Raw genomic sequence first — 26,916 nt, forward strand, 5'->3', positions numbered from 1 at the left:
CCCCCCCCCCCCCCCCTCCCGCACCTCACCACGATTCTTTAAATAATCCAAGTCCATATTTTAAGAAAAGATAGTTTTTTGCACATCTCACTGTTTATAACATCATGTCTCGTGAGCTGTATGTTGTACAATGATGTAATTTTGCACATACATTCAATAAAAAGGATAGTTGCTACTCACCATATGGTGGGGATGCTGAGTTGCAGATAGGACAATAAAAAGACTGTCGGAAAGTGAGCTTTCAGCCAACAAGGCCTTTCTTGCCAACATACAAAACACACACACACACACACACACACACACACACACACACACACACACACACGAGACCATAGCCTCTGGCAGCTGGAGGCAGACTGGCTTCAGCTACCAGAGACTGTGGTCTAGTGCAAGTGAGTTTCATTTGCATGAGAGTGTGAGTTCGCATGTGTTATCTATTTTTAACAAAGGTCTTTTTGGCCAAAAGCTTGCTTTCCGATATTATTTTCGTAGTGCCTTCCTGCAGCTCAGCATCTCTACTCTATGGTGAGAGAAGCAACCTATCCTTTCCATAACTGTTACATTCCATCCTGGATTTTCCACTGTATGATTTTGCAGATATATTCAACTGCATATGGAGATACTGTCTGCAAAATTTGTTACAGGTAAAATTTGGTGTGTGTGTGTGTGTGTGTGTGTGTGTGTGTGGCTGGCTGAGCGGGTGGGAAGGTGGGGGGAAGACGGGGATTTGGGGGGGTTGCCAGAAAGAAAATGTATGGAAAAGATTTGAAATTACATGCAAAGTTCACTGGAAGTTGCCAAGTCCTCTCATTTTCAAATACTGGATGAATAAAATGAGGGTACTTTGGATGCTGTGAATTTCACTGAATCAGGACATACACAAAGCATCCACCTTCTGTACTTGTCCTGTTGTGTTAAACCTTTAACATAAGATTAACTTCTTAGAGAGTAGATTAAGACAGCATTTAAAATTTTTAATTCAGTCAACAATATGTATAGTATTTTTGTTGCCCCTGGAAGCCATTAGATACACTGAGACTGTGCACTGTTTTGTAATACTGATAAACAGATTTATGAACGAAGATGGACAAGTCTGAGTTAGTTCTCGGAAAATAATGTGACACAATCTCTAAAAGCCAAGCAGTCATCAGTTACCTCCAGACTGTTCTGTTCGTGTGGAATCAGGTGCATCAGAAAGTATATTTTGTGCACATTTCTCGTAACCTGAATGTAAGCACAAATTTCAAAGAGCGAGTATAAAGGAAGGGAAAATAAAGAAGTCGACGGTATTAATACTAATTTATAGACGAACAACACATAAGCAAGAACTGTCCAGTAATTTAAAGTACTAGTTTGCAAGCTCTGTTTGCCTTTGCATGTGCAAAGGAAATGTCTTTCTTCTGAAATCTGTACAGCAATGCTCACCTCCACACTGACACTACAAGCCGAAAGCTGTGGAGCAAAGAGTATCACAGAAGCAACTGTTCTGTTCCAGAAACAAGACATTCTCCTCTTCATTCACTATTGGAAAATTTTAAGTGGCACAGTAAAACTCGTCATTCTTCTGTACACATGATATGGAGGAGAAATAACAAAATGTTCATTTCTTTTGCAAAACTCAATTTTTATGGAAAAAAATACATGTTGCTGTTTTGCAACATTGTGCTATTAGATACAGTTGACAAACTACATGCTACTGGAGTTAACGAAATCAGGTGAAGATGTGGATTAGAGTATCTAGGCGAGACCCATCTGCACACGGATATCTGAACACGAAAGATATATCCAACTAAGACAGCACGCCAAGACAGCGGTAGCAGAACACCGGGATGAGGCCGGCAAACAGACTGATTTTGTTGAAGCACGTGTGCTGGCAAAACAGCCCCTTTCTTTCAGGAGGAAAATTAGAGAGGCAATACAAAGAGCCAAGTGACCGGCCAACACTAACAGAGAAGACGGGAACCGACTTCTGACGTTTCGGTTGCCAGCAATAACCGTGTTACGGGGCGATAGCTCACTTGAAGCAGCACATACAGGTGCACAGGAGACCCCAACGACTGCAGATAAGTAGAGTACTCGTGTGCTTCGACCGACACTAGAAAGCAGGAAAATGCCACCACATCGCAGCTGCCGCCCGGTTTTCCATTCAGAGTGTCTACGTGGACAAGAAAAAAAAATTCCCGGATTTTTCCCGGATCTCCCGGTTGAAAACAGAATTTTTCCCGGATAAAATTACATATAAAGCGGGTGAAAATACATCCGTGTTAAGTAACAGTATACTTTCCCTCACAGCTGTAAAACCTATCAGTCCTTTGAATCGTAAAGGTCTTATACCAGCGGAGGATGTGTGCTGGAAAAACAGCCCCTTTCTTTCAGGAGGAAAATTAGAGAGGCAATACAAAGAGCCAAGTGACCGGCCAACACTAACAGAGAAGACGGGAACCGACTTCTGACGTTTCGGTTGCCAGCAATAACCGTGTTACGGGGCGATAGCTCACTTGAAGCAGCACATACAGGTGCACAGGAGACCCCAACGACTGCAGATAAGTAGAGTACTAGTGTGCTTCGACCGGCACTAGAAAGCAGGAAAATGCCACCACATCGCAGCTGCCGCCCGGTTTTCCATTCAGGGTGTCTACGTGGACAAGAAAAAAAAATTCCCGGATTTTTCCCAGATCTCCCGGTTGAAAACAGAATTTTTCCCGGATAAAATTACATATAAAGCGGGTGAAAATACATCCGTGTTAAGTAACAGTATACTTTCCCTCACAGCTGTAAAACCTATCAGTCCTTTGAATCGTAAAGGTCTTATACCGGCGGAGGATGTCCCAGTACTTTAGGAATCAAAATCCAGGAAAAACAATGCGTTTGGAAAGTTGTTTGATGCGAGACAATATACACGGAGTTTATTTTCGTATTGCGAAAGTATATACACAAATTCCACAAATTAGAGCACGGTAGCTTCCGAAACTCTAAAATAGAGATTGCGTTGAGCGATGCACTTTTGTCAGCCAGTCATAGCTCATGTCACGTGATCTCGCTAGCGAATGACTGCAGTTATTCAGAGCACGAGGCCTACGAGAAAGAAAGGCCGCGGCGCGTACGTTACGAAGGTAGGCCGAGCTCGCTCAACTCAGCAAAATGCGTTTCTACACCGGTTAACTCGTAATTAGATGTATATGTACGAACGAGAATTGCATCGTCTATTGGCATCCACTGTTTTTAGTCCTACAATGGTAGGAAGTCCGTAGGCCTACTAACAGACTCTAATTTGCCAATTAAAATCACGCCATAATGATTATCAGTTGCGTAGAAAAGTCGAAGTGTTCTGGCATGAAGAGACTTGTGACATTGGTCAGTAACACATTAAGCACATTTTTTTGAAGGTCACTACACTTTTTACATTGATTGCATAATTTTTTATCTATGAAAGAACAACATTAAATATGAAAACTAACTTGAAGCTCAGTCTTTTTTTAGCGTGTGTTACTCGTTAAGTCATATAAAATACAAATGTGCCGGTAAAATTTTAAATAGTGGCATAAATGACTTATCTTCTGGGCCCGACATTTTTCAAATCGCTGATCCTCAAAGTGTTACGTTTTGAATGAGAGTTATAACGCCCTGTGATTTAAGAAATTCACTGTACATTCTCACATGTAACATAAATCACCTTGCGTGGAAATTTACTTTGAAAGCAACGCACCTCAAGCCACTGTTCGTAATATTTAACAGTGATCTGTTAGAAATGTAAACAATTGTGACGTCACACACATCGAATGCAAGTTAGTTGTTACGGACGTACTGCATAATCTTCGACCTAAAGACTTTGACACTTTCCAGTGTCAACAAACTGGTCTCTGCATTATGTAAATTACCCATTTTCTATGCAACTAAACTTTTATTTTGATGTTATTCTCTGATTTATGCTTCATTGCTGCAGTATTATTCTGCACTAGTGGACTAAAGTTCTTTATCAGCGTATCAGATCTTACATGTCAAATCTACAAAAATTTAACTGAAATCTAAAACAATGAAAAATCCCAGAATTCTAAAAATTTCCCAGGTTTTTCCCGGATGAAAAAATTCCCGAATTTTTCCCGGATCTCTCGATGTCCCGGGCCGTATACACCCTATCCATTTGTCGATTTCCACCAACTGCAAGCAGTGATGCAGGCACCAATCAAATCGTCAGGTTTCCACCAATGAAAAGAAATAATAATAACACCAATAAGGACTTCTAACATCCCTCCCCTTCACCCTATGCAGCCTATCCCAATTAGATAACAGGCACATCTACAGGTATATAATGAAACAAAGTTTTCTCATTCAACAGTAAACGAAAACACCCTGAAGAAGGTCGCTTGTATCGAAATATCAGTAGTTTTATATATATATGTATTCAATGTGGCGACAAACCCAGAAAAATTTTGTTGTATGCGACAATGGCCGCAGAATCCTACATTTATATCAAACACGTTTGACCAAATTGCTCTTATTTAGCCACGGATTTGCCAACCAAGCTCATACATGACTTGTGGAATAATCGGGTCCACTGCCGTATGTTTGTATTGCTCTGGCACAATATTTCAGCCACGTGACTCGTTGCCTTCTTCAAGTGCTACCTGAGACTGCCGTGTTGGAGGATATTGTCCAGTATTTATGCCCAGAGGATGCCGGGTGCTCTCTCTGCCGTCCGCACCCGCCTGGCGCTGCTTGTAATGTGTCGTCTGTTCTCCGGTGCTCCCTCGGACATCCACACCCGACTCGGCCGCAATCTGTGGAAGCTGTCCGAGGCCCGTCCCGTGTCTGGTGTCCCGTTCGCGGTCCGCGCCCGCCTGGTGCTGCTCCTGAGGTTTTGGCCCTTCCCTGGTGCTCCCACGGACATCCGTGTCCTCCTCGTCCACCGTCTGCAGTTGTGGCAGCTGTCCGAGGCCAGTCTCGTGTCGGGTGCTCCGTTCACTGTCCACGACAAGGAGACCCGGAAGTTGCTGAAGGAGACAGATCTACCTGAGCAGGTCATCAAGAAGCTTCATCCCAAAGCACCTGTACCACCCAAACACTATGGACTCCCCGAGGTCCACAAGGAGGGGGTCCCTCTTCGACCTATTGTCCGTAACATCAGCGCAGCGACGTATCTTGCTGCACAATACCTGAAGAAGGTATTGGCACCATATGTGGGCAAATGTGCACCCAACATTCGGAACTCTGAGGACTTCCTACAATGGCTAAGGCAGCTACACACTGTGGACTCTGACACCGTGGTCAGTTTCAATGTGGTGTCGCTCTTCACACGAGTGCCACTGACCAATTCACTCAGTATCAGTGGAGAGAAGTTAGACGGTGCCCTTCTCAACCTGTTCGAGCACAAACTGAACTCAACATATTTTCTTTACAGGGGTCAATTTTATGAGCAAGCGGAAGGAGTGGTGATGGGCAGCCCTTTATCACCAGTGGTAGCCAATCTTTTCATGGAAAAGTACGAGGAGAAGGCACTTGCATCAGCCACTTACCAACCCAAGTGCTTTCTTAGGTATGTCGATGACATTTTCGTCATTTGGCCCCATGGCAGGGAGAAGCTAGATGACTTTTGGAACATCTAAATTTAAGCCACCCAAGTATAAACTTTACTATGGAGCTAGAGAAGGATGGGCAGCTCCCATTCTTGGATGTCCTGGTCAAGAGGAAGGCAGATGGCACTCTGGGGCACAGTGTGTATCGTAAGCCCACCCACACTGACATATACCTTCAAAGCCAGTAACTGCCACCACCCGGCACAGAAGAATGGAGTCTCGAAAACGTTAGTTCACAGGGCTCAGGCTCTGTCGAATACGGAAAGTCTCGCCACAGAGATAGAACATCTACAGCTGGTGTTCAGCAGAAATGGATACTCCTCATCAGACATCCAAAGAGTATTTTGAGCTACCAGCCAACCACAGGGTACAGAAGAGGAGCCAGAGAAGGCGAAGAAGGTGACATACCTGCCATATGCTGGACCTATTTCTGCAAAGATCAGCAGAATTCTTTCAAAATATGATATAAAGAGTATCTTCTGTCCACCCTCCAAAATTTGGACAATGCTAAGGAGTGTGAAGGACAATCTGGTGCTATGTAAACCAGGCATTTACAACATCCCGTGCCAGTGTGGAAAATCATACATTGGCCAGACAACCAGGATGGTGGATGTCAGGTGCAAAGAACACCAAAGGCATACCAGACTCGGACAGGCAAACAAATCTGCCATAGTGGAGCACTGCCTGGAGCTCGGTCGCTCAATGGAATACAACAACACCAAAATTGTGACACAGACTACAAGATTTTGGGACAGTGTCATAAAGGAGGTCATCGACATCAAGGTCACAGACAACCTAATAAACCGAGACAGCGTTTACCAGCTCAACTCGGCGTGAAGTCTGACTCTGGATCTTATCAGGGCCCAACAAAGGGAACCGAGAAACTCCTCAACAAGTAGTAACACAACAGGAGCAGCGCCAGGCGGGCGTGGACCGCGACCGCAACTCCAGACGCAGGACAGGCCTCTGACGGCTGCCATGACTGCAAATGATGGACAAACCGAGCGCGGACAACCGTCGGAGCACCAGGGAGGTGCCAACAGCTCAGGGGTAGTGCCCGGCAGGCACAGACCATGAATGGAGAGCCCAAAAAAGGGCGGGCCTCAGAGAGCTGCCACAGATGAAGACCAAGTCGGGTGCGGACGTCCGAGGGAGCACCGGGGAACAGACAACACCTTACATGCAGCGCCAGGCGGGCAGGGACCGCGAACGAAGCGCCCAACTCAAGACGGGCCTCAGACAGCTGCCACAACTGCAGATGGTAGACGAGGCGGGTGCGGATGTCCATGGGAGCACCAGGGAGGTGCCAACACCTCAGGAGCAGCACCAAGTGGGCAGGGACCATGAACGGAATGGCAACGCGGGTCCAGCACCAGACAGCTGACACGACCACAGATGGTGGATGAGCCAGGTGCAGACGTCCGTGGGAGCACCAGGGAAGGGCCAAAACCGCAGGAGCAGCACCAGGCGGGCGTGGACTGCGAACGGAACGCCCAACCCGGGACAGGCCTCGGACAGCTGCCACAGATAGCGACAGTCAGGCGCGGACGTCCGAGGGAGGACCGGGGAAGAGACGACACATTACCAGCAGCACCAGGCGGGAGTGGACGGCAGAGAGAGCACCCAGTGCCCTCTGGACATAAATACTGGACAAGATCCTCCAATACGGCAGTCTCAGGTACCACTTGAAGAAGGCAACGAGTCATGTGGGCAAAATATTGTGTCAGAGCAACACAAACATCCGGCAGTAGACCTGATTATTCCAAATGTCAAGTTATCGCTGGGAAAGCCTGAAGTATTACAAGCCCATATATGTTCAAACAATGTTTGTCAGTTTAACCTCACTTCGAAGCAGACGCTATTCGTGTTCGTTTGTATTTTTAAAGTAGTGAGAACGGCAACAAATGTAAACAAAACAGTCCTGGCATTGACTTTGGCACTGTGTTTATAGAAGAAGAAGAAGAAGAAGAAGATGATGATGATAATGATCATGATGAAGAAGAAGATTAAAATGAGACTCTGGTCCAGAGAATACCTTAAACTGAGAGATTCACCCATGGAAGTATGCTAAAGGAAATATTGCTCTCAGAATCTGACAATTACATAAACTTACTTCAAATGGACAATGAAGCTTTTTAAAAATTGCCTCTCAAGCTCGCTCTTATCTAGCCACGGATGTGCCAAAGAAGCCTGTCCACGTACTAGGTGAGCTTGCCAATTTAATCTCACTTCCGAAGCAAACAATGTTCGTGAATGTTGTATTTTGGCACTAGTGAAAATAGCTACAAACCCAGATAATGCAATTCTAACATTTCATCCAGCACTGTGTTTAAAGAAAAAGATAACACTACGCTTGTCCAGGGAATAGTTTAAAATGAAAAATATGCAACTGGAAACCTGTTAATGGGAATGTTTCACTCAGACTCTAATGATTACATTAGCTTTCTGCAGATGAACATTGAAACATTTAATAACTTGTTTATCATTACTTCAACCTGACAGTGAAAAAGACGACACACAAGTAAACGAAAATTTATTTTCTCCTACTTGGTTCTTCAATGAAAAGTCATTAAAATACCGCAACCTGGAAACCTAATACCACACTGTCCACAGAAGAACCGGATAACTTCAATTTCTTTATTTCATCCCACTCCAGCTGCCTATGTTACCGTATGCATAAAATATTTCATTTTGTTCATAACCCTTCATGCGTAATATTTGGCTATGAAAGATTTGGTATACCTCTACCACTTTGGTAATTGTTAGTGCTATTTTGTTTTTATGCTCTATCATGGTTTTCACAGTAGTGGAAACTCATGATACTGTGAGATAAATTGTAATAAACCAATTTTTCAATAAACATTTGCTGTGAAATGTTCACACAAACGTCACCTGACATCTCGTCAAACTTTCTGTCAATCAGAATTTCTCCCAACTCATCAAACAGGATCTACAGTTGACAAACACATCAAACTGAACTGTATATGTCAAATATTTGGCAAGCATAGTTAGGTTTGTCAAAATGTTTGAACATTTACTGGGACCTTAAGAAGAATGGGCTGTCATTCCTCCACAGACATTCAGACACCTCACTGAAATTGGTCCCAGCAGAGTTCAAGCTATCATACAAGTGGAGAGTGGACTTACCCCATTTTAATGTTCACTAACGAGTGTCCAGATACTACTGCTCAGAGAGTGCGTAACCACAAAACATTTTTCACTTATGCTTATTGAGGATGGCATTAATTACACGTCACATGTCCAAAAATGATCATTTGCAGTGAAATTGCGGGATCAAAATCATACCGACAGAGTTACAATATGTTTCCAGGACAAAACACAAAGACTGACTGAAGTGGCTTGTTCTCTCATATATATAAACGCAGAAGTCAACCAAAAAATGATCCCCAGAAATAAATTGATACTCATACATGGTGTATCTCTGATGTCACAACACCAACAACAAAAATATTGAAATGTAGTGTAAAGAAATAGGAAAAAGGGAGTACATGCACACTTAAAGTAATATACACAGTTATTTTTAACTTTTACATATTTCAAGTTATGAAAACACAAACATATTCAATATTTGCAAAGTATAACACCTGGTTCTATGCATAGTTACAAATAAGTATAAATATATGAAAATATAGTTTGAGGAACATAAGCAGAAAACAGTTAACAGTATTTCACCTTTACAAACTGCCCATTGGCTTCTGTCTTTGGTTCTTCGGCCAACGTTTGTCTGATGATTTTTCTCATGTTTCGCCAGAATGAGGGCTGGCATTGTCAAAACTTCACCATCCATTCCTGGTGGTGGACAATGCAGGCAAAATGACAGAAGAATTATCAAAAAAAAAAAACATCGGTTGAAGAACCTGAGACAGAAGCCAACAGGCAGTTTGTCAACAATTTTGTATTTCATCTTTAAATAAAAGAAAAAGAATAACAATTACCATTGGTTATAACCTACAAGGTATGTAAGACCACTAGTGCTGCAATATATTATGCCATACGTCATATTTATAAAACATATTGGGTAACATTCACAATTGCTTAGCAAACTGTACCCATAATACGCTGCATACAGATGCCTGGAAACTGTCTATGTCACCAAAAATCATAGTGTTTCGATAAAGATGTGACATATAACCATTGTTCCAAACCAGAATACTGAAAAAGTACTTAAAAGCTGTCAGTCATTGCGTTCTCAAAATAATATGAATAAATGAGAGCCAGTTTATGAACTCACCACAGTTTGTTCTATCGCCAGTGGATCACTGTGGTTACTCCAGTCCTCTGATGAAGAATTTTCCTGTAAAAGAATTGATGGAAGTTATGGGCTTATGAGCTGAAAAACATTACATATGCAGGTGTGTAGTTGGTAGGAATATACAGAGGCTCAAAATAGGGGAAACAAACTAGAATACAATGCTGTAGAAAGAGGAGTAAATGGACATGAAATAGGAGACATGATACTGCCTGATCAATTTGACAGAACTCTGAAAGATATAAGCCAAAACAAGGCCCCTGGAGTAGGTACCATACTATCTGCATTACTGAGCCCCTTGGGAGGCCAAGCCACGACAAAACGAGTCCACCTTAACTTTAAGATATAACAGACAGGTGAGAAGCCTTCATACTTCAAAAACAATCATCCCATTCCAAAGTAAACTGGCACTGACGGGTGTGAATATTACTCAGCCATCAGTTTAACAAGTAATGGTTGCAAAATACAGACACTAATTACATACATAAGACTGGAAAAAGAAGTAGAAGCTGAGTTTAGGGAAGACCAGCTCGAGTACTGAACAAATGTAGAAACATCCAAGACAATACTGACACTACAACTTATCTTAAAAGTTCCACTGTCCAGTCACAATAACGTGACCATCTGTCAAAGGCCTGAAGAACCACCTTTCACAGTGCGGATCTTAGCGAAGTATGCAGGAAGAGAGGTAATGAGGTTCTGGATGGTATCTAACTCCAGTGCCGCAGTCAGCTGCACTAGGTTTCTCAGTTGAGGGTCCGCAGCGTGAATAGCCCGATTGAGTGGTCCGACAGATTCTCGATTCGATTTAAATCTGGTGAGTCTGGTGGCCAGGGGAGTATGGTAACCTCATCCTGGTGTTCTCTGAACTACGCGCATACACTGCGAGCCGTGTAGCACGTCGCACCGTTCTGTGGTAGATGCCACCGAGCCGAAAAAAAAAACAAACTGCGTGTAGGTACAGACAGGGTCCCTAAGGATAGATGCATAATTTTGTCAATCCACTGTGCTTTCTAGAATGACGAGATCAGTGAGATAATGTCCTGAAAACATTCCCCAGACAGTAAAGCATTCCCCTCCGCCGCAGGGTGTTTGCTTCGAGACGTTTCGTGCCACATGCAGCAACAGTCAATTATCAGATCGAGCGTAAAACAAATTTCGTCCGAAAAGGCCGCCTGTCCCCACTCGTTGGACATCCTGTTGCAGAACGTACGTGCGAATTCACGTCTTCGTCGCCAATGAGCAACAATCGATACGGGTGCACGAACCGCGTGTCTGCTACGCAACATTTGCCGAACTGTCACTGAGGAGACACCGTCGGTACCCCTCGGTGCCCCTGTGCAGTCAGTTGTTCAATAGTTGCATGTCTGTTTGACTCTACAAATCTCCGCAACTGTCGTTCAGCCCGGTCATCTGTGGCCCGTGGTGCAACACGACAACCCTCGGTCAGGTTTCAGATATTGCTATTTGCCACGAATGGTATACTTCGACAGTGGCGGCACACGAACTGTTTACAGACTAAACCGTTTTGAATCAGACTTAAAGAAGAATATAATAATCCCAATCCCAAAGAAAGCAGGTGTTGACAGATGTGAAAATTACTGAACTATCAGTTTAATAAGTGACGGCTGCAAAATACTAAGGTGAATTCTTTACAGACGAATGGAAAAACTAGTAGAAGCCGACATTGGGGAAGATCAGTTTGGATTCCGTAGAAATGTTGGAACACGTGAGGCAATACTGACCCTACGGCTTATCTTAGAAGCTATATTAAGGAAAGGCAAACCTACGTTTCTAGCATTTGTAGACTTAGAGAAAGCTTTTGACAATGTTGACTGGAATACTCTCTTTCAAATTCTGAAGGTGACTGGGGTGAAATAGAGGGAGCGAAAGGCTATTTACAATTTGTATAGAAACCAAAGGGCAGGAGTGAGGGGCATGAAAGGGAAGCAGTGGTTGGGAAGGGAGTGAGACAGGGTTGTAGCATCTCCCCGATGTTATTCAATCTGTATATTGAGCAAGCAGTGAAGGTAACAAAAGAAAAATTCGGTGTAGCTATTAAAATCCGTGGAGAAGCAATAAAAACTTTGAGATTCGCTGATGACATTGTAATTCTGTCAGACACAGCAAAGGACTTGGAAGAACAGTTGAACAGAATGGATGGTGTCTTGAGGGGAAGATATAAGATGAACATCAACAAAAGCAAAACGAGGATAATGGAATGTAGTCGAATTAAGTCGGGTGATGTTGAAGATATTAGATTAGGAAATGAGACACTTCAAGTAGTAAAGGAGTTTCGCTATTTGGGGAGCAAAATAACTGGTGATGGTTGAAGTAGTGAGGATATAAAATGTAGACTGGCAATGGCAAGGAAAGCGTTTCTGAAGAATAGAAATTTAACATCGAGTATAGATTTAAGTTTCAGGAAGCCATTTCTGAAAGTATCTGTATGGAGTGTAGCCATGTATGGAAGTGAAACATGGACGATAAATAGTTTGGACAGGAAGAGAATAGAGGCTTTTGAAATGTGGTGCTACACAAGAATGCTCAAGATTAGATAGGTAGATCACATAACTAATGAGGAAGAATTGAACAGGATTGGGGAGAAGAGAAGTTTGACTAAAAGAAGGGATCGGTTGGTAGGACATGTGTTGAGGCATCAAGGGATCACCAATTTAGTATTGGAGGGCAGTGTGGAGGGTAAAAATTGTAGAGGGAGACCAAGAGATGACTACACTAAGCAGATTCAGAAGGATGTAGGTTGCAGTAGGTACTGGGAGATGAAGAAGCTTGCACAGGATAGAGTAGCATGGAGAGCTGCATCAAACCAGTCTCAGGACTATAGACAACAACAACAACAACAACAACAACCTTGTTGAAAATGCTTCTACTCTTGGCCAGAATGTGAGTGACGGAGCAGGTCGAGGCAACATGTTGATACACTGTAGAGGATGTCTGGCTACAACAGCCATATGTGTGCGAGTGTTATCCTGTTGGAAAACACCCTCCAGAATACTGTCCTATAAATGGCAGCACAACAGGTCGAATTACCAGACCGACATTCAAATTTGCGGTTGGAGTGTGTGGGATAACCGTGAGTGTGCTCGCGATGACGTACGAAATCACACTCCGGACCGTAGCTCCAGCTCTAGGTCCAGTGCGTGTAGCACATAGATTGGTTGCATGTCCTCAACTGCCTCCTCATAATCACCATATTGCCATCATCGCCAGAGGCATAACTAGCTTTCATCTGGAAACACATGAGTCCATTTCTGCATTACAATAACGATTGCACTGTTTTCCTGGTACCCCCGAAAAGCCCTACAAATTAATGTGAATGGACCGTGTACAATGAAGAAAGGCAGAAAGGTAAACCTGTGCATACAGCAATTGCACACTTAGTTTTTGAAAATGCTGACTGGAACAACCTTATGAAATTGTGAAGGGAGCAGGGGAAAAATACAGCGAGTGAAGGGCTATTTACAACTTGTACAGAAACCAGACTTCAGTTATAAGAGTGCAAAGTTCAGAGAGGGGAAATAAAAATTTTAAGCTTTATTGATGACATTTTAATACCGTTAGAGACAGTAGGGGACTAGAAAGAGCAGCTGATGGAATGGATAGTGCCTTAAGAAGAGGCTATAAGATGAATAGCAACATCCGTAAAGTAAGGGCTAAGAAATATAGTCAAATAAGGGGTTGGTTGATAGGTCAAATCCGGAGGTATCAAAAAATTGAGTTTAGTAATATAGGGAAGTGTGTGGGATAGAAATTGTATAGGGAGACCAGGACTTTGGCACACATCCAAATTTGATCCAATTTAGAAAATTATTATGATGTTTATAAATCTCAATAGCCGCTCTACGAACGCAAGCACGAAATGCGATGTTTTCGATATGGCACTCGTCTCACTGAATTTTATTTCACGACCACCCTTTCAGTAAACTTGTTCAGCTACAGTTGATTTACCCGTATGTCCCAGGAGGCAATTCTTGTGTTCAAGCAGATAAGTGTTAACTTTTCTTTCGTGGTACCAATATAAACCAGTCCACATCTACAAGGAATTTTATATACACCCACTATAACCAAAGCAAGTCTTATACCTTTTGCCAATCATAACATTGTTTTATCTTCCTGATGGGTCTGAAGATAGTTTCCAAACCATACTTGTTCAACACTTTCCCAATGCAATGTTTAATCTTACTAATGAATAGTAGGAAAACTTTCCCTTGTGTGGCCATTGTTCCTCATTGATCCTGATTCTCTCCACAGGGTGAAGTGCTTGATCTATCTCCTTGTTAAAATAACCATTCTTCTTGAATTAGATAGCTTCATTCACTGGAGTCATAATAAATAATGATACAACATCAAAACTAACAAGGATATCATCTCAGCCCATATGAATAACACATACAGTTGGATTATTCAGACATGGTCTCATTGCAACATATTTTTAATATAATAATGGTTTTTATGAACAGATGGATGGGGTAGCTATGGGCAGTCTTCTCAGTCTGGCTGTGTCCAATTTGTTTATGGAGACCTTTGAGAAATCGATCAGCCAGGTGGTACCATTGTGTCGAGATAGTTTCATGGTATGGACACATGTTGCCAAAGAGATGGATGCCTTCCTGATAAATCTCAACAATATTAATCCGAAATGCGCAACTTTTGGTAATCGAAAAAGATTTCCAAAAGAACAATACAAGAAACTTTTATAAAACATTCAAAAACAAAACTAGCCGGTTACCAACCTCAAAGTCTTTGCTTCAAAGAAGAAAATGGCATTTCGCTCTTAACAACCAGGAAAATTGTAAGGTACTTGCTAATTATTTTGAAAAACTATTGAACTTTCCAGAACCAGCGAATAAATTACAATCACAGCAAACTAATAACACCAACCCTAACTCTAAAGTACCTGATGAAATCAAAATAACAAAATAAATTAAGAGACTTAAAAACAATAAAGCATCCAAAGAAGAAGGTACAATCACAGCATTACTAAAATCAGTTGGCCCTAACACTATAAAAGAGATCACTGACTAATAGGCCATATATGGCAAACAGAGAAAATACCTGAGGACTGGAAAACTGCCTTAATTCATCCACTGCATAAAAAAGGGGATAGAACCGATGTTAATAATTACCGAGGAATCTCTCTGCTCCCAGTCACATACAAAATTCTCTCTCAGTGTTTACTTGATCGAGCCCAAGAACAGCTGGAACCTAAAATTGGTGAATGACAAGCAGGCTTTAGACCAAACAAATCCCGTCTGGAACAAATTCTTACTTTAAAACTAATCCGAAGACACCAAAGGATTTCTAGTAACAATGTGGTATATACATTTATGGATTTTAAAAAAGCTTATGACTCAGTTGATAGTTAATCTCTTTTCCAGATTTTAAAGGAACAAGAGCTAGATAATACAACTTTAACACTGATTAAGGGAACATTAATCGACACAAGATCTAAAGTTAAATTCATGGGAGAGATTTCTAAACCATTTGAAATAGAGACTGGTGTCAGGCAGGTAGATTAATTTTTAACTATGTTTTGGAAAAGGTAATTAGAGAATAGAGAAAGCAAAAGTAGATTCAAAATATCAATCAAGTTGGGTGAGCTTGGATGGCGTGTACAACACGATACCACAGTTCATCAAGAGTAGTGACTGGCGTATTGTGACGAGCCAGTTGCTTCGCCACCATTGACCAGACGTTTTCAATTGGTGAGAGATCTGGAGAATGTGCTGGCCAGGGCAGCAGTCGAACATTTGCTGTATCCAGAAAGGCCGTACAGGACCTGCAACATGCGGTCGTGCATTATCCTGCTAAAATGCAGGGTTTCTCAGGGATCGAATGAAGGGTAGAGCCACGGATCGTAACACATCTGAAATGTAACGTCCACTGTTCAAAGTGCCATCAATGCGAAAGAGAGGTGACAGAGACGTGTAACTGATGGCACCCCGTACCACCCCGCAGGGTGATACACCAGTATGGCGATGACGAATACACACCTCCAATGTGCGTTCACCGCGGTGTCACCAAACACGAATGTGACCATCGTGATGCTGTAAACAGAACCTGGATTCATTGAAAAAAAATGACGTTTTGCCATTCGTGCACCCAGATTCGTCTTCGAGCACACCATCACAGGCGCTCCTGTCTGTGATGCAGCAGCATCAAAGATAACCGCAGCCACGGTCTCCGAGCTGATAGTCTATGCTGCTGCAAATGTCGTCGAACTGTTCGTGCAGATGGTTGTCGTCTTGCAAATGTCCCCATCTGTTGACTCAGGGATCAAGACGTGGCTGCACAATCCATTACAACCATGAGGATAAGATGCCTGTCATCTTTACTGCTAGTGATACACGAGGCCGTTGGGATCCAGCATGGCGTTCCATATTACCCTCCTGAAGCCACCAATTCCATATTCTGGTAACAGGCATTGGATCTCAACCAACACACGTGGCAATGTCTTGATACGATAAACCGCAATCGCGACAGACTACAATCTGACCTTTATCAAAGTCGGAAACGTGATGGTACGCATTTCTCCTCCTTCCACGAGGCATCACAACAACGTTTCACCAGGCAACGCCGGTCAACTGCTGCTTGTGTATGAGAAATTGGTTGGAAACTTTCCTCATGTCACCACTTTGTAGGTGTCGCCACCGGCGCCAACCTTGTATGAATGCTCTGAAAAGCCAATCATTTGCACATCACAGCATCTTCTTCCTGCCAGTTAAATTTTGTGTCTGTAGCACATCATCTTCGTGGTGTAGCAATTTTAATGGCCAGTAGTGTATTTTGTTACTTACAAACTCACTCATCAAAACCAATAGGTACATCTCATCGCTCTACAATCATGGAACTTGACAGGAAGCAAGCATCTACAATAAAAGTAAAGGGAAAAATCCAAAAATTGTCGATTTGTAATTATATCAAGTGAACAACCCTTTTTTGTGTGTGTGTCCTTGTGTTACGAGACACCATTTTCTCAGGGGAGGATCGACATATCGAGTTGAAATTGATGTCGCACACTGAGCCCTATGGTCCATTGTAGGTGTAAAATCTTTAAGCTTCTATGTCAATGAAATCAAATTATGGCCATTTATGTTACATTTTTGACATTTTGCCAGTACTGATAACAGGCAAATTTATCTAAATTCTCAATTCCCAGGACGTAGGAACATATGTAAGTTTGTACAGAACTCATGGTGTGCAAGTCTTACTTGCGTGGGATTTATAGAAGGTGGGCAAGATTCAGGATCAGTATTGTGTGTAGCTCGGGATATGGCATGATCTTATGCAGACTGTGATTTTGTGCAAATGTTCCTCACTTGGGATGGTTCACATACAGCTATAGACAGTATCTGTTCTCAGAATGAGATTTTCACTCTGCAGTGGAGTTTGCGCTGATATGAAACTTCCTGGCAGATTAAAACTGTGTGCCCGACCGAGACTCGAACTCGGAACCTTGGCTATCGCGGGCAACTGCTCTACCATCTGAGCTACCGAAGCACGACTCACGCCCGGTACTCACAGCTTCACTTCTGACAGTATCAGTCTCCTACCTTCCAAACTTTACAGAAGCTCTCCTGTGAACCTTGCAGAACTAGCACTCCTGAAAGAAAGGATATTGCGGAGACATGGCTTAGCCACAGCCTGGGGGATGTTTCCAGAATGATATTTTCACTCTGCAGTGGAGTGTGCGCTGATATGAAACTTCCTGGCAGATTAAAACTGTGTGCCCGACCGAGACTCGAACTCGGGACCTTTGTTCTTTCTCTGATGGTTTATTAACTTCAATTGCTTTATCGGAGACTGAAGAAGATGCCAGGGCCTCTGGTGCAACTACATCTCTGTTAAAAGGGCATTATAATAAGGTTTACTTGACAATATTTTCCACCGTTTTAGCAGCATAATAATTAATGAACAATGTTGGAAAAGACAGATTGCTACTACCTTGAAGATGACACACTAAGTTGTAGACAGGCACAAATAAACGACACTTACCACAATCTTTTGTCAGAAAAAGAAACACACACAATTCATTCATAAAAGCAAGCACACCTCACACACAGATGATTGCCTACTCCGGAAGCTCAAGCCAGTGTCTTTTAATTGTGCGTGTCTGCAACTTAACATGTCATCTTTACGATAAGTAGTAATCTATCTTTGCTACACTGTTGATATTCCTATCTGGAGTTTGCACTATTTAATAATTGATGAAAATTGTAAGTTTACTTGCCTATACACTTCACAGAGTGTATATGTATGTGCAACATCATATTATGAACTACAGTAGAGCGTTGATCATCCGAAGTAATTGGGGGACATGGGTGTTCAGGAAACTGGTTTGTTCAGATAATCGAACTATACATGTTTATTTGCCAAAAAAAAGTACTGTACAGTAAATTTATTCATAAAAAAAGGCATCTCTTTTAGTATTAGAAAGTAACATACAAAGGCAACTTCAGTAGGAATATATAGTATGTGGCACAGTTTATTAAACAAAAATATATACATACTGTCTTACATATGCATTTTGCATGAACAATACACACAGTATACAAAATTACCATTTAAAAAATTCTTTATTTTGATGTGTCTAAGCAAGCCTACACGTATATGAACAGCTAAGTCACGTACTTTTTTCATTACAGATATCTGAAACTGGTCACTTTCATCTCGGGCTTCAAACCATCGCAAGGCAGTATCTAAACAAGTGAACGCCTCAGGAGCTGCCTGTATACTTTCATCTTCACTTTCTGGATCACTGATAAGATGCTGGCGGCGTCATCTTTATCAGTGGCAACATTTGCAATCTCGCTGTCTTGCACGATTTGGTGTCCTGGATCTGCATAATCGATATTCATCCATTTGTGAACGTCGTCTTCATCACATTCATGGCACTCTATATCTTTTAGCTTACCGAGAATTTTGGACATATCATTCTGTTTGTCATTTTCAATCATACCTTGTGAATTTTCTTCTGTGTCCAAAATTTTTTTTCCAGGTTTTCTTCAAATTTTCTTCCATTACACTATTCCATGCTGCGCTGATCATGTAGGGCGCGTCTTTCAAGTCAATATTCTTACAATTTCTTAAGAGACTTTCTTCTCCATCCTCTTCTCTTTCTAACAATAACTTACGCAACACGGGCTGTAATAAGGAGGTTACGTTAGGTGGAAGAAATATTACCTTTACGAACTAGTCTTTTTTGTTTAAAAAATCGCATGACGGATGGGTTGGTGCATTGTGAAGGAGAAGTAGTGTTTTCTCCCTCTTCCCATTCTTTAGCTGATGAGCTTTTACAGAGGGCACGAAAACATCCAGAAACCACTTCATAAAAATCGTACTATCCGTCCAGGCAGTGAGGGGGACGACGGACAGTAGGGTGGGAGAGTAACAGGTGCGCGAGCGAGTACAGAGTTCGGTTAAGTGGTCATTCGGTTGACCGACGTTCGGATAATCGATGCTCTACTGCATTTTATTTAATCACTTCTTTTGTCTACATTTACATGGCAACCCTGGTACTGCACAAAATTGAAAATAAAGCACAATACGGGATAGCAGACAGCAGTAAGCACGAGATTATTCTAAAATAACGTGCATTGATTCCCTGTATATTTATCGAGTATAACATTTTTACACTGATGTTTACCTCTCAGTTCATTATTTCTTCAGCAGTGCTCACAAAGCAAAGAGATTCCTGAGCATTTCACTAACTTTCACTGCACAACACGTGCTGAAGTCATCTCGTCAGAAACTTCAACTGATGGAGCCTAGCATGGAGGAGGGCTGCTGTACAAAGATCACGGTATTATGAGGCATCCTTACACCACGAAACCTGATCAAGTGCAAACACATGTGAACATTACAGGGCCTTCAGTTTGGTAACTCGTGCCTCCAAAATCCTGACCTTTATCATTCTGAGGAGGATCGAAGGCAGGGTAGATGCAATGATCTACATCTACATGACTACTCTGCAATTCACATTTAAGTGCTTGGCAGAGGGTTCATCGAACCACAATCATAGTATCTCTCTACCATTCCACTCCTGAACAGCGCGTGGGAAAAACGAACCCCTAAACCTTTCTGTTCGTGCTCTGATTTCTCTTATTTTATTTTGATGATCATTCCTGCCTATGTAGGTTGGGCTCAACAAAATATTTTCGCATTCGGAAGAGAAAGTTGGTGACTGAAATTTTGTAAATAGATCTCACCACTTCGAAAAAAGTCTTTGTTGTAATTACTTCCATCCCAACTCGCGTATCATATCTGCCACACTCTCTCCCCTATTACGTGATAATACAAAACGAGCTGCCCTTTTTTGCAGCCTTTCGATGTCCTCCATCAATCCCACCTGGTAAGGATCCCACACCGCGCAGCAATATTCTAACAGAGGACGAACGAGTGTAGTGTAAGCTTGTGAGGAACAGTGTCAAAAGCTTTCCGGAAATCTAGAAATACGGAATCAACTTGAGATCCCCTGTCGACAGCGGCCATTACTTCGTGCGAATATTGAGCTAGCTGCGTTGCACAAGAACGATGTTTTCTGAAACCATGCTTATTGCGTATCAATAGATCGTTCCCTTCGAGGTGATTCATAATGTTTGAATACAGTATATGCTCCAAAACACTACTGCAAACCGACGTCAATGATATAGGTCTGTAGTTAGATGGATTACTCCTACTACCCTTCTTAAACACTGGTGCAACCTGCGCAAGTTTCCAATCTGTAGGTACAGACAACTAATTTGTCTTTAGAAGAGGTGTGGGCACATGAGAAGCAACATTTGGCATACCATTAATTCTTGGTGAAAGAACTTAGGAAAAGCATTTGACGTAGTAGACTGGTGACAGGTTCTTGAAACGCTGAGAGAGAGAGAGAGAGAGAGAGAGAGAGAGAGAGAGAGACATGAAGTGTAAGGACAGAAACTGTATAAAGTTGTGGCTGTGATAAGGTAACGAGAACATCAAGAAGCAGCTACTATTAAACAGGGTGCCAGACAGGGATTTTGACTGTCTCCAGTCTTGTTCCATGGATACATTCAGAAGGCAACAGACGAAGTTATGTAGAAACTAGGAGTTACAGGAGCAATTAAAATTTATGGTAAGAAAATGGACATGGCGAGATTTGCTGGTGGTATTGCAGTTTTAAGTGAGGATGTGGAAATACTGAGGGGGTCAGCAAAAGAAGAAAAGAAGGTGTGAACCCTCAAATTAGTAAAGATTTGTCTTAGCATATAATCAGACAAGTTTTCTACTGCACCCTACCACAGTAAAAAATAAATCACTACATACTGCTAAAAGACACTGTCCACTACATCAACTGCTTGGTCTTATTTTATATTTCTGTCATCTTCCAATTTAATCGAACAACATGCAATAACTCAAATTACGCTACCATGAGTTAGCACTTTCTTCCACCAATCCCTTCAATTAGAAGTGATGCTGGCCCAGATGGAACCACACCCAGCTTTTCTTGTAACGTGGAAATTAATGAAGCTAAAAAAAAATCTTTGTGGTGCGTAAACAAAATACCATTGCTCAAAGCTCAATGAGCAACCGGAAACCGTCGAATTCTTCACCTACCGAGGGAGTAAAATTACATAAAATGGAAGATCAAAGAAGAATATTGCATGCCAAATCTACCACACAAAAACTGGCTTTAACAAGAGAAGAAACTTTCCAATATTGTCCATTTTAAGGACCAAAGGCAGCTGTTTTTAAGGTAACCTTTATACATATTTGAGCATACAACCACTAATTTTAGGAATATAATCTACAGAAACATTTTTTCGGAGTTAAGCTGCCGTCATCTGGCTTCAAAATTAATCCTACATATAATGTACTTCCAAAGCACTGAAGATCAAAATAGAAAAAGAAATAAAATTACTCAGATATGAAGTCCTCGTCTTACTTGAAAAATAGAAGCATCAGATTCCCTGCTTCCTTATCCATATTATGGCACACCCTTCAAAGTGCTGCTTCTTTAAGGCAACATTTGTTTGTAAACATGTGTGCAGCTCTGATGTGCACTGAGAGGCACCTGGTGTGACTAATGTTTACTGCCTTACATCAGCAATGTTTTGGAGAAAATGCAGATGTTGGTGCAACCATTTTTAAATTAAGATGATGTCTTCATGTCTGAATAATTTAATATTTTGACCTCCACTGCTTCTGAAGTGCATTTTATGTAGGGTTAACTTAGATAACCTTACGATGAGAGCTCGACTCTTGAAACACATTGCTGTGAACATGTTCCTAATATTTGTGACTCTATGCTAAAATATTTATAAAGTGAGGAACCTTTTTACACCCAGCTGCATACATAGATATAAAGGCATGTTTGGAGTGTTCCGCTATACAGAAGTGAAAAATGGGCACTCTGAGTAGGAGAAAATAGAAAATAATAGCCTTTGAGTTGTGGTGCTGCCATAGAATGCTAAAGATTGTTTGGGTAGAAAAGATATCAAATGAAAAGGGCTCCACAGAGTGAAGGAAGAGAAGCCATAACTTTGGAAGCTTATCCAACACAGAATGGACACACAGGTCAGCCATGTGCTAAGACATGGTAGTGTCATTAAATGTATCATTGAACAAACAGTACAAGAAAAGAACACAAGTGGTAGACCTAGACTTGAAATAGTTTGCCTAGATCAAGAACAGTAACAACTGCAGCACATACTATCAAGATGGAGGCCCAAGAAAGAAAAGCATTGTGAGCTGCCGACAACCAACCTAGTGATTGAAGAACTAAGAAGAAGAAGAAGAAGAAGAAGAAGAAGAACAGAATCAAAATTCCCTTGAGAAAATGAGTTGCAGTCAGGCCTTCTTACTGAGTTTACTGCAATTTTGTATTCTACTTGCAAGCAGTAAAAATATTATAAAACTTAAGACTCACCAGATTTATTACCAATGGACCACTGCCCTCTTTAAAGTCCTCCGGCGATTCATCAACCTGGAAAAATTTACGACAGACGTCAGATTTATAATGTATCAGTATAAAAAGTAGGTGACGGAAATTGTGTTTAAAAGGTATAATTCTCTGTTTCATTACGGTACATTATTGAATTTTTTTGACACTTCACTTTTCGCTTCAAGTAATCATAACAAGGACACACATTTTAATGGCAAGTCATATTTTTTCCTGAACTTCATGGTGAATTTAACAACAATTTGTGCAAAAATTCAGTTGTTGAAGTGTAAAAAAAACTACTTTTATTGTGCATACAAAGTCATATTTAATCCTTTTTAAGTAACAGGTCATATTTCCGCCCCATTTTGAAAAAGTGCATATATTTGTTGTATCTTTATGGACACAAGAATAAAAACATGAAAATGTTGCTTGTATGACAATGTTTCAGATGATATTGTCAGAAATAAACACAACAATTACTACAAAGCTTTATTTATCAGTACTATAGCAGACTGGTAGAAGCCGACCTTGGGGAAGATCAGTTTGGATTCGTAGAAATGTTGGAACACTTGAGGCAATACTGACCCTACAACTTATCTTAGAAGATAGATTAAGGAAAGGCAAACCTATGTTTCTAGCATTTGTAGACTTAAAGAAAGCTTTTGACAGTGTTTACTGGAATAATCTGTTTCAAATTCTGAAGGTAGTAGGGGTAAAATACAGGGAGTGAAAGGCTATTTACAATTTGTACAGAAACCAGATGGCAGTCATAAGAGTCGAGGGGCATGAAAGGAAAGCAGTGGTTGGGAACGGAGTGAGACAGGGTTGTAGCCTATCCCCGATATTCAATCTGTATATTGAGCAAGCAGTGAAGGAAACAAAGGAAAAATTCGGAGTAGGTATTAAAATCCGTGGAGAAGAAATAAAAACTTTGAGATTCGCTGATGACATTGTAGTTCTGTCTGGGACAGCAAGGGACTTGGAAGAGCAGCTGAATGGAATGGGCATTGTCTTGAAAGGAGGATATAAGATGAACATCAACAAAAGCAACATGACACTAACGTAATGTAGTCGAATTAAATCACGTGATGATGAGGGAATTAGACCAGGAAATGATACATTTCAAGTAGTATATGAGTTTTGCTATTTGGGGAGCAAAATAACTGGGGATGGTCGAAGTAGAGAGGATATAAAATTTAGACTGGCAATGACAAGGAAACTGTTTCTGAAGAAGAGATATTTGTTAACATTAAGTAAAAATTTAAGTATCGGGAAGTCTTTTCTGAAAGTATTTGTATGGAGTGTAACCATGTCTGGAAGTGAAACATGAATGGTAACTAGTTTACACAAGAAGAGAATAGAAGCCTTCAAAATGTGGTGCTACAGAAGAATGCTGAAGATTAGATGGGTAGATCATTTAACTAATGAGGAGGTACTGAGTAGAATTGGCAAGAAGAGGAATTTGTGGCTCAACTTCACCAGAAGAAGAGATTGGTTGGTAGGACATGTTGTGAGGCATCAAGGGAACACCAATTTAGTATTGGAGGGCACCGTGGAAGTGGGAGACCAAGAGATGAATACACTAAGCATATTCAGGCGGATGTAGGTTGCAGTAGTTACTTGGAGATGAAGAAGCTTGCACAGGATAGTGTAGAATGGAGAGCTGCACCAAACCAGTCTCTGGACCGAAGACGACGATGACAACGACGGCAACAGTAGACAAGCAGCGTTACACACTAGTCATTTTGCTGATGTAAGACATTGCTGGGCAGGGTCAACAAAACACTCTCAAAGCCAACAAAGGCAGCTTCCAACGTAATAAACATCACACATATGAAACTTCCTGGCAGTTTAAAACTGTGTGCCCGACCGAGACTCGAACTCGGGACCTTTGCCTTTCGCGGGCAAGTGCTCTACCATCTGAGCTACCGAAGCACGACTCGCGCTCGGTACTCACAGCTTTACTTCTGCCAGTACCTCGTCTCCTACCTTCCAAACTTTACAGAAGCTCTCCTGCGAACCTTGCAAAACTAGCACTCCTGCAAGAAAGGATATTGCGGAGACATGGCTTAGCCACAGGCTGTTAGTTGAGAAGACAGGTTCATCTTCAATTGTACAATCATTCAAAGATGTAGGTGAAATGGTGGTGTCCTGCAACATCCCATTGGAGAAGCTGCAGAATCCACATTTCAGACAGTTCTTGAGAAGTACAGAAAACATCCTGTTCCAGGTGAATCTATACTGAGAAAGAATGATTTCTTTGTCTGCTATGAAGAGTAGCTCAAAAAATACACTCCTGGAAATTGAAATAAGAACACCATGAATTCATTGTCCCAGGAAGGGTAAACTTTATTGACACATTCCTGGGGTCAGATACATCACATGATCACACTGACAGAACCACAGGCACATAGACACAGTAACAGAGCATGCACAATGTCGGCACTAGTACACTGTATATCCACATTTCGCAGCAATGCAGGCTGCTATTCTCCCATGGAGACGATCGTAGAGATGCTGGATGTAGTCCTGTGGAACGGCTTGCCATGCCATTTCCACCTGGGGCTTCAGTTGGACCAGCGTTCGTGCTGGACGTGCAGACCGCGTGAGACGACGCTTCATCCAGTCCCAAACATGCTCAATGGGGGACAGATCCGGAGATATTGCTGGCCAGGGTAGTTGACTTACACCTTCTAGAGCACATTGGATGGCACGGGATACATGCGGACGTGCATTGTCCTGTTGGAACAGCAAGTTCCCTTGCTGGTCTAGGAATGGTAGAACGATGGGTTCGATGACGGTTTGGATGTTCCGTGCACTATTCAGTGTCCCCTCGACGATCACCAGAGGTGTACGGCCAGTGTAGGAGATCGCTCCCCACACCATGATGTCGGGTGTTGGCCCTGTGTGCCTCGGTCGTATGCCGTCCTGATTGTGGCGCTCACCTGCATGGCGCCAAACACGCATATGACCATCATTGGCACCAAGGCAGAAGCGACTCTCATCGCTGAAGACGACACGTCTCTATTCGTCCCTCCATTCACGCCTGTCGCGACACCACTGGAGGCGGGCTGCACGATGTTGGGGCGTGAGCGGAAGACAGCCTAACGGTGTGCGGGACCGTAGCCCAGCTTCATGGAGACGGTTGTGAATGGTCCTCGCCGATACCCCAGGAGCAACAGTGTCCCTAATTTGCTGGGAAGTGGCGGTGCGGTCCCCTACGGCACTGCGTAGGATCCTACGGTCTTGGCGTGCATCCGTGCGTCGCTGCGGTCCGGTCCCAGGTCGACGGGCACGTGCACCTTCCGCCGACCACTGGCGACAACATCGATGTACTGTGGAGACCTCACGCCCCATGTGTTGAGCAATTCGGCGGTACGTCCACCTGGCCTCCCGCATGCCCACTATACGCCCTCGCTCAAAGTCCGTCAACTGCACATACGGTTGACGTCCATGCTGTCGCGGCATGCTACCAGTGTTAAAGACTGCGATGGAGCTCTGTATGCCACGGCAAACTGGCTGACACTGACGGCGGCGGTGCAGAAATGCTGCGCAGCTAGCGCCATTCGACGGCCAACACCGCGGTTCCTGGTGTGTCCGCTGTACCGTGCGTGTGATCATTGCTTGTACAGCCCTCTCGCAGTGTCTGGAGCAAGTATGGTGGGTCTGACACACCGGTGTCAATGTGTTCTTTTTTCCATTTCCAGGAGTGTGTGAATTAGTATTGCTGGCCGAAAGACCAACGTCCCTATACAAAACTCTCAATGTGGGTGGACATTGTGTTGAAAATGTTATGCTGCAAATGTTATGGTGGTGTTCTTAAAGTTGACAGGCCCGGAAAAATGTTTTTCCTAACATGTGAAGGTCTCAAGAGAGTAAAAAATTCAAGAGTTTCCATTTTGTTTCACAACTTTATGTAACTACTGTGCCCAGATGTTGTGAACAGAGAAAATGTTATGCTGCTGGTAACATACGGTACTTAGCACAGGGCTAAAGCCGCCAAGGGCTTCAAATTCTCTACCGTAGTATGGTTTATGTCACTTACCTCAAGCATGTGGAGTTGCAGAAGATGTGCAATCAACTTGCTCTGATGTGGGCAAACAAATATCTTGGGACCAGACAATTAATGCGAACGCCCCACTAAG

At 42.4% G+C, this 26,916-nt stretch overlaps 1 protein-coding gene across 3 annotated transcripts in view; it reads right to left on the reverse strand.

The window, feature by feature from the left end:
• LOC126295221 (zinc finger protein 697-like) overlaps nucleotides 1-26,916 on the reverse strand; it is a 138,354-nt gene that overhangs the window by 60,208 nt on the left and 51,230 nt on the right. For 2 of the 3 annotated variants that reach the window (XM_049987561.1, XM_049987562.1), the window contains exons 6-7: nucleotides 22,757-22,813; nucleotides 9,826-9,888 (exon numbers count right to left, since the gene is read on the reverse strand). In XM_049987561.1, the coding sequence (XP_049843518.1) occupies nucleotides 9,826-9,888; nucleotides 22,757-22,813 (120 nt within the window). The remainder of the gene's footprint in view (nucleotides 1-9,825; nucleotides 9,889-22,756; nucleotides 22,814-26,916) is intronic. The other variant, XM_049987563.1, reaches the window with a different exon arrangement.

The sequence above is a fragment of the Schistocerca gregaria genome, chromosome 11, assembly GCF_023897955.1.
Source record: "Schistocerca gregaria isolate iqSchGreg1 chromosome 11, iqSchGreg1.2, whole genome shotgun sequence".
Lineage (NCBI taxonomy): Eukaryota > Metazoa > Arthropoda > Insecta > Orthoptera > Acrididae > Schistocerca > Schistocerca gregaria.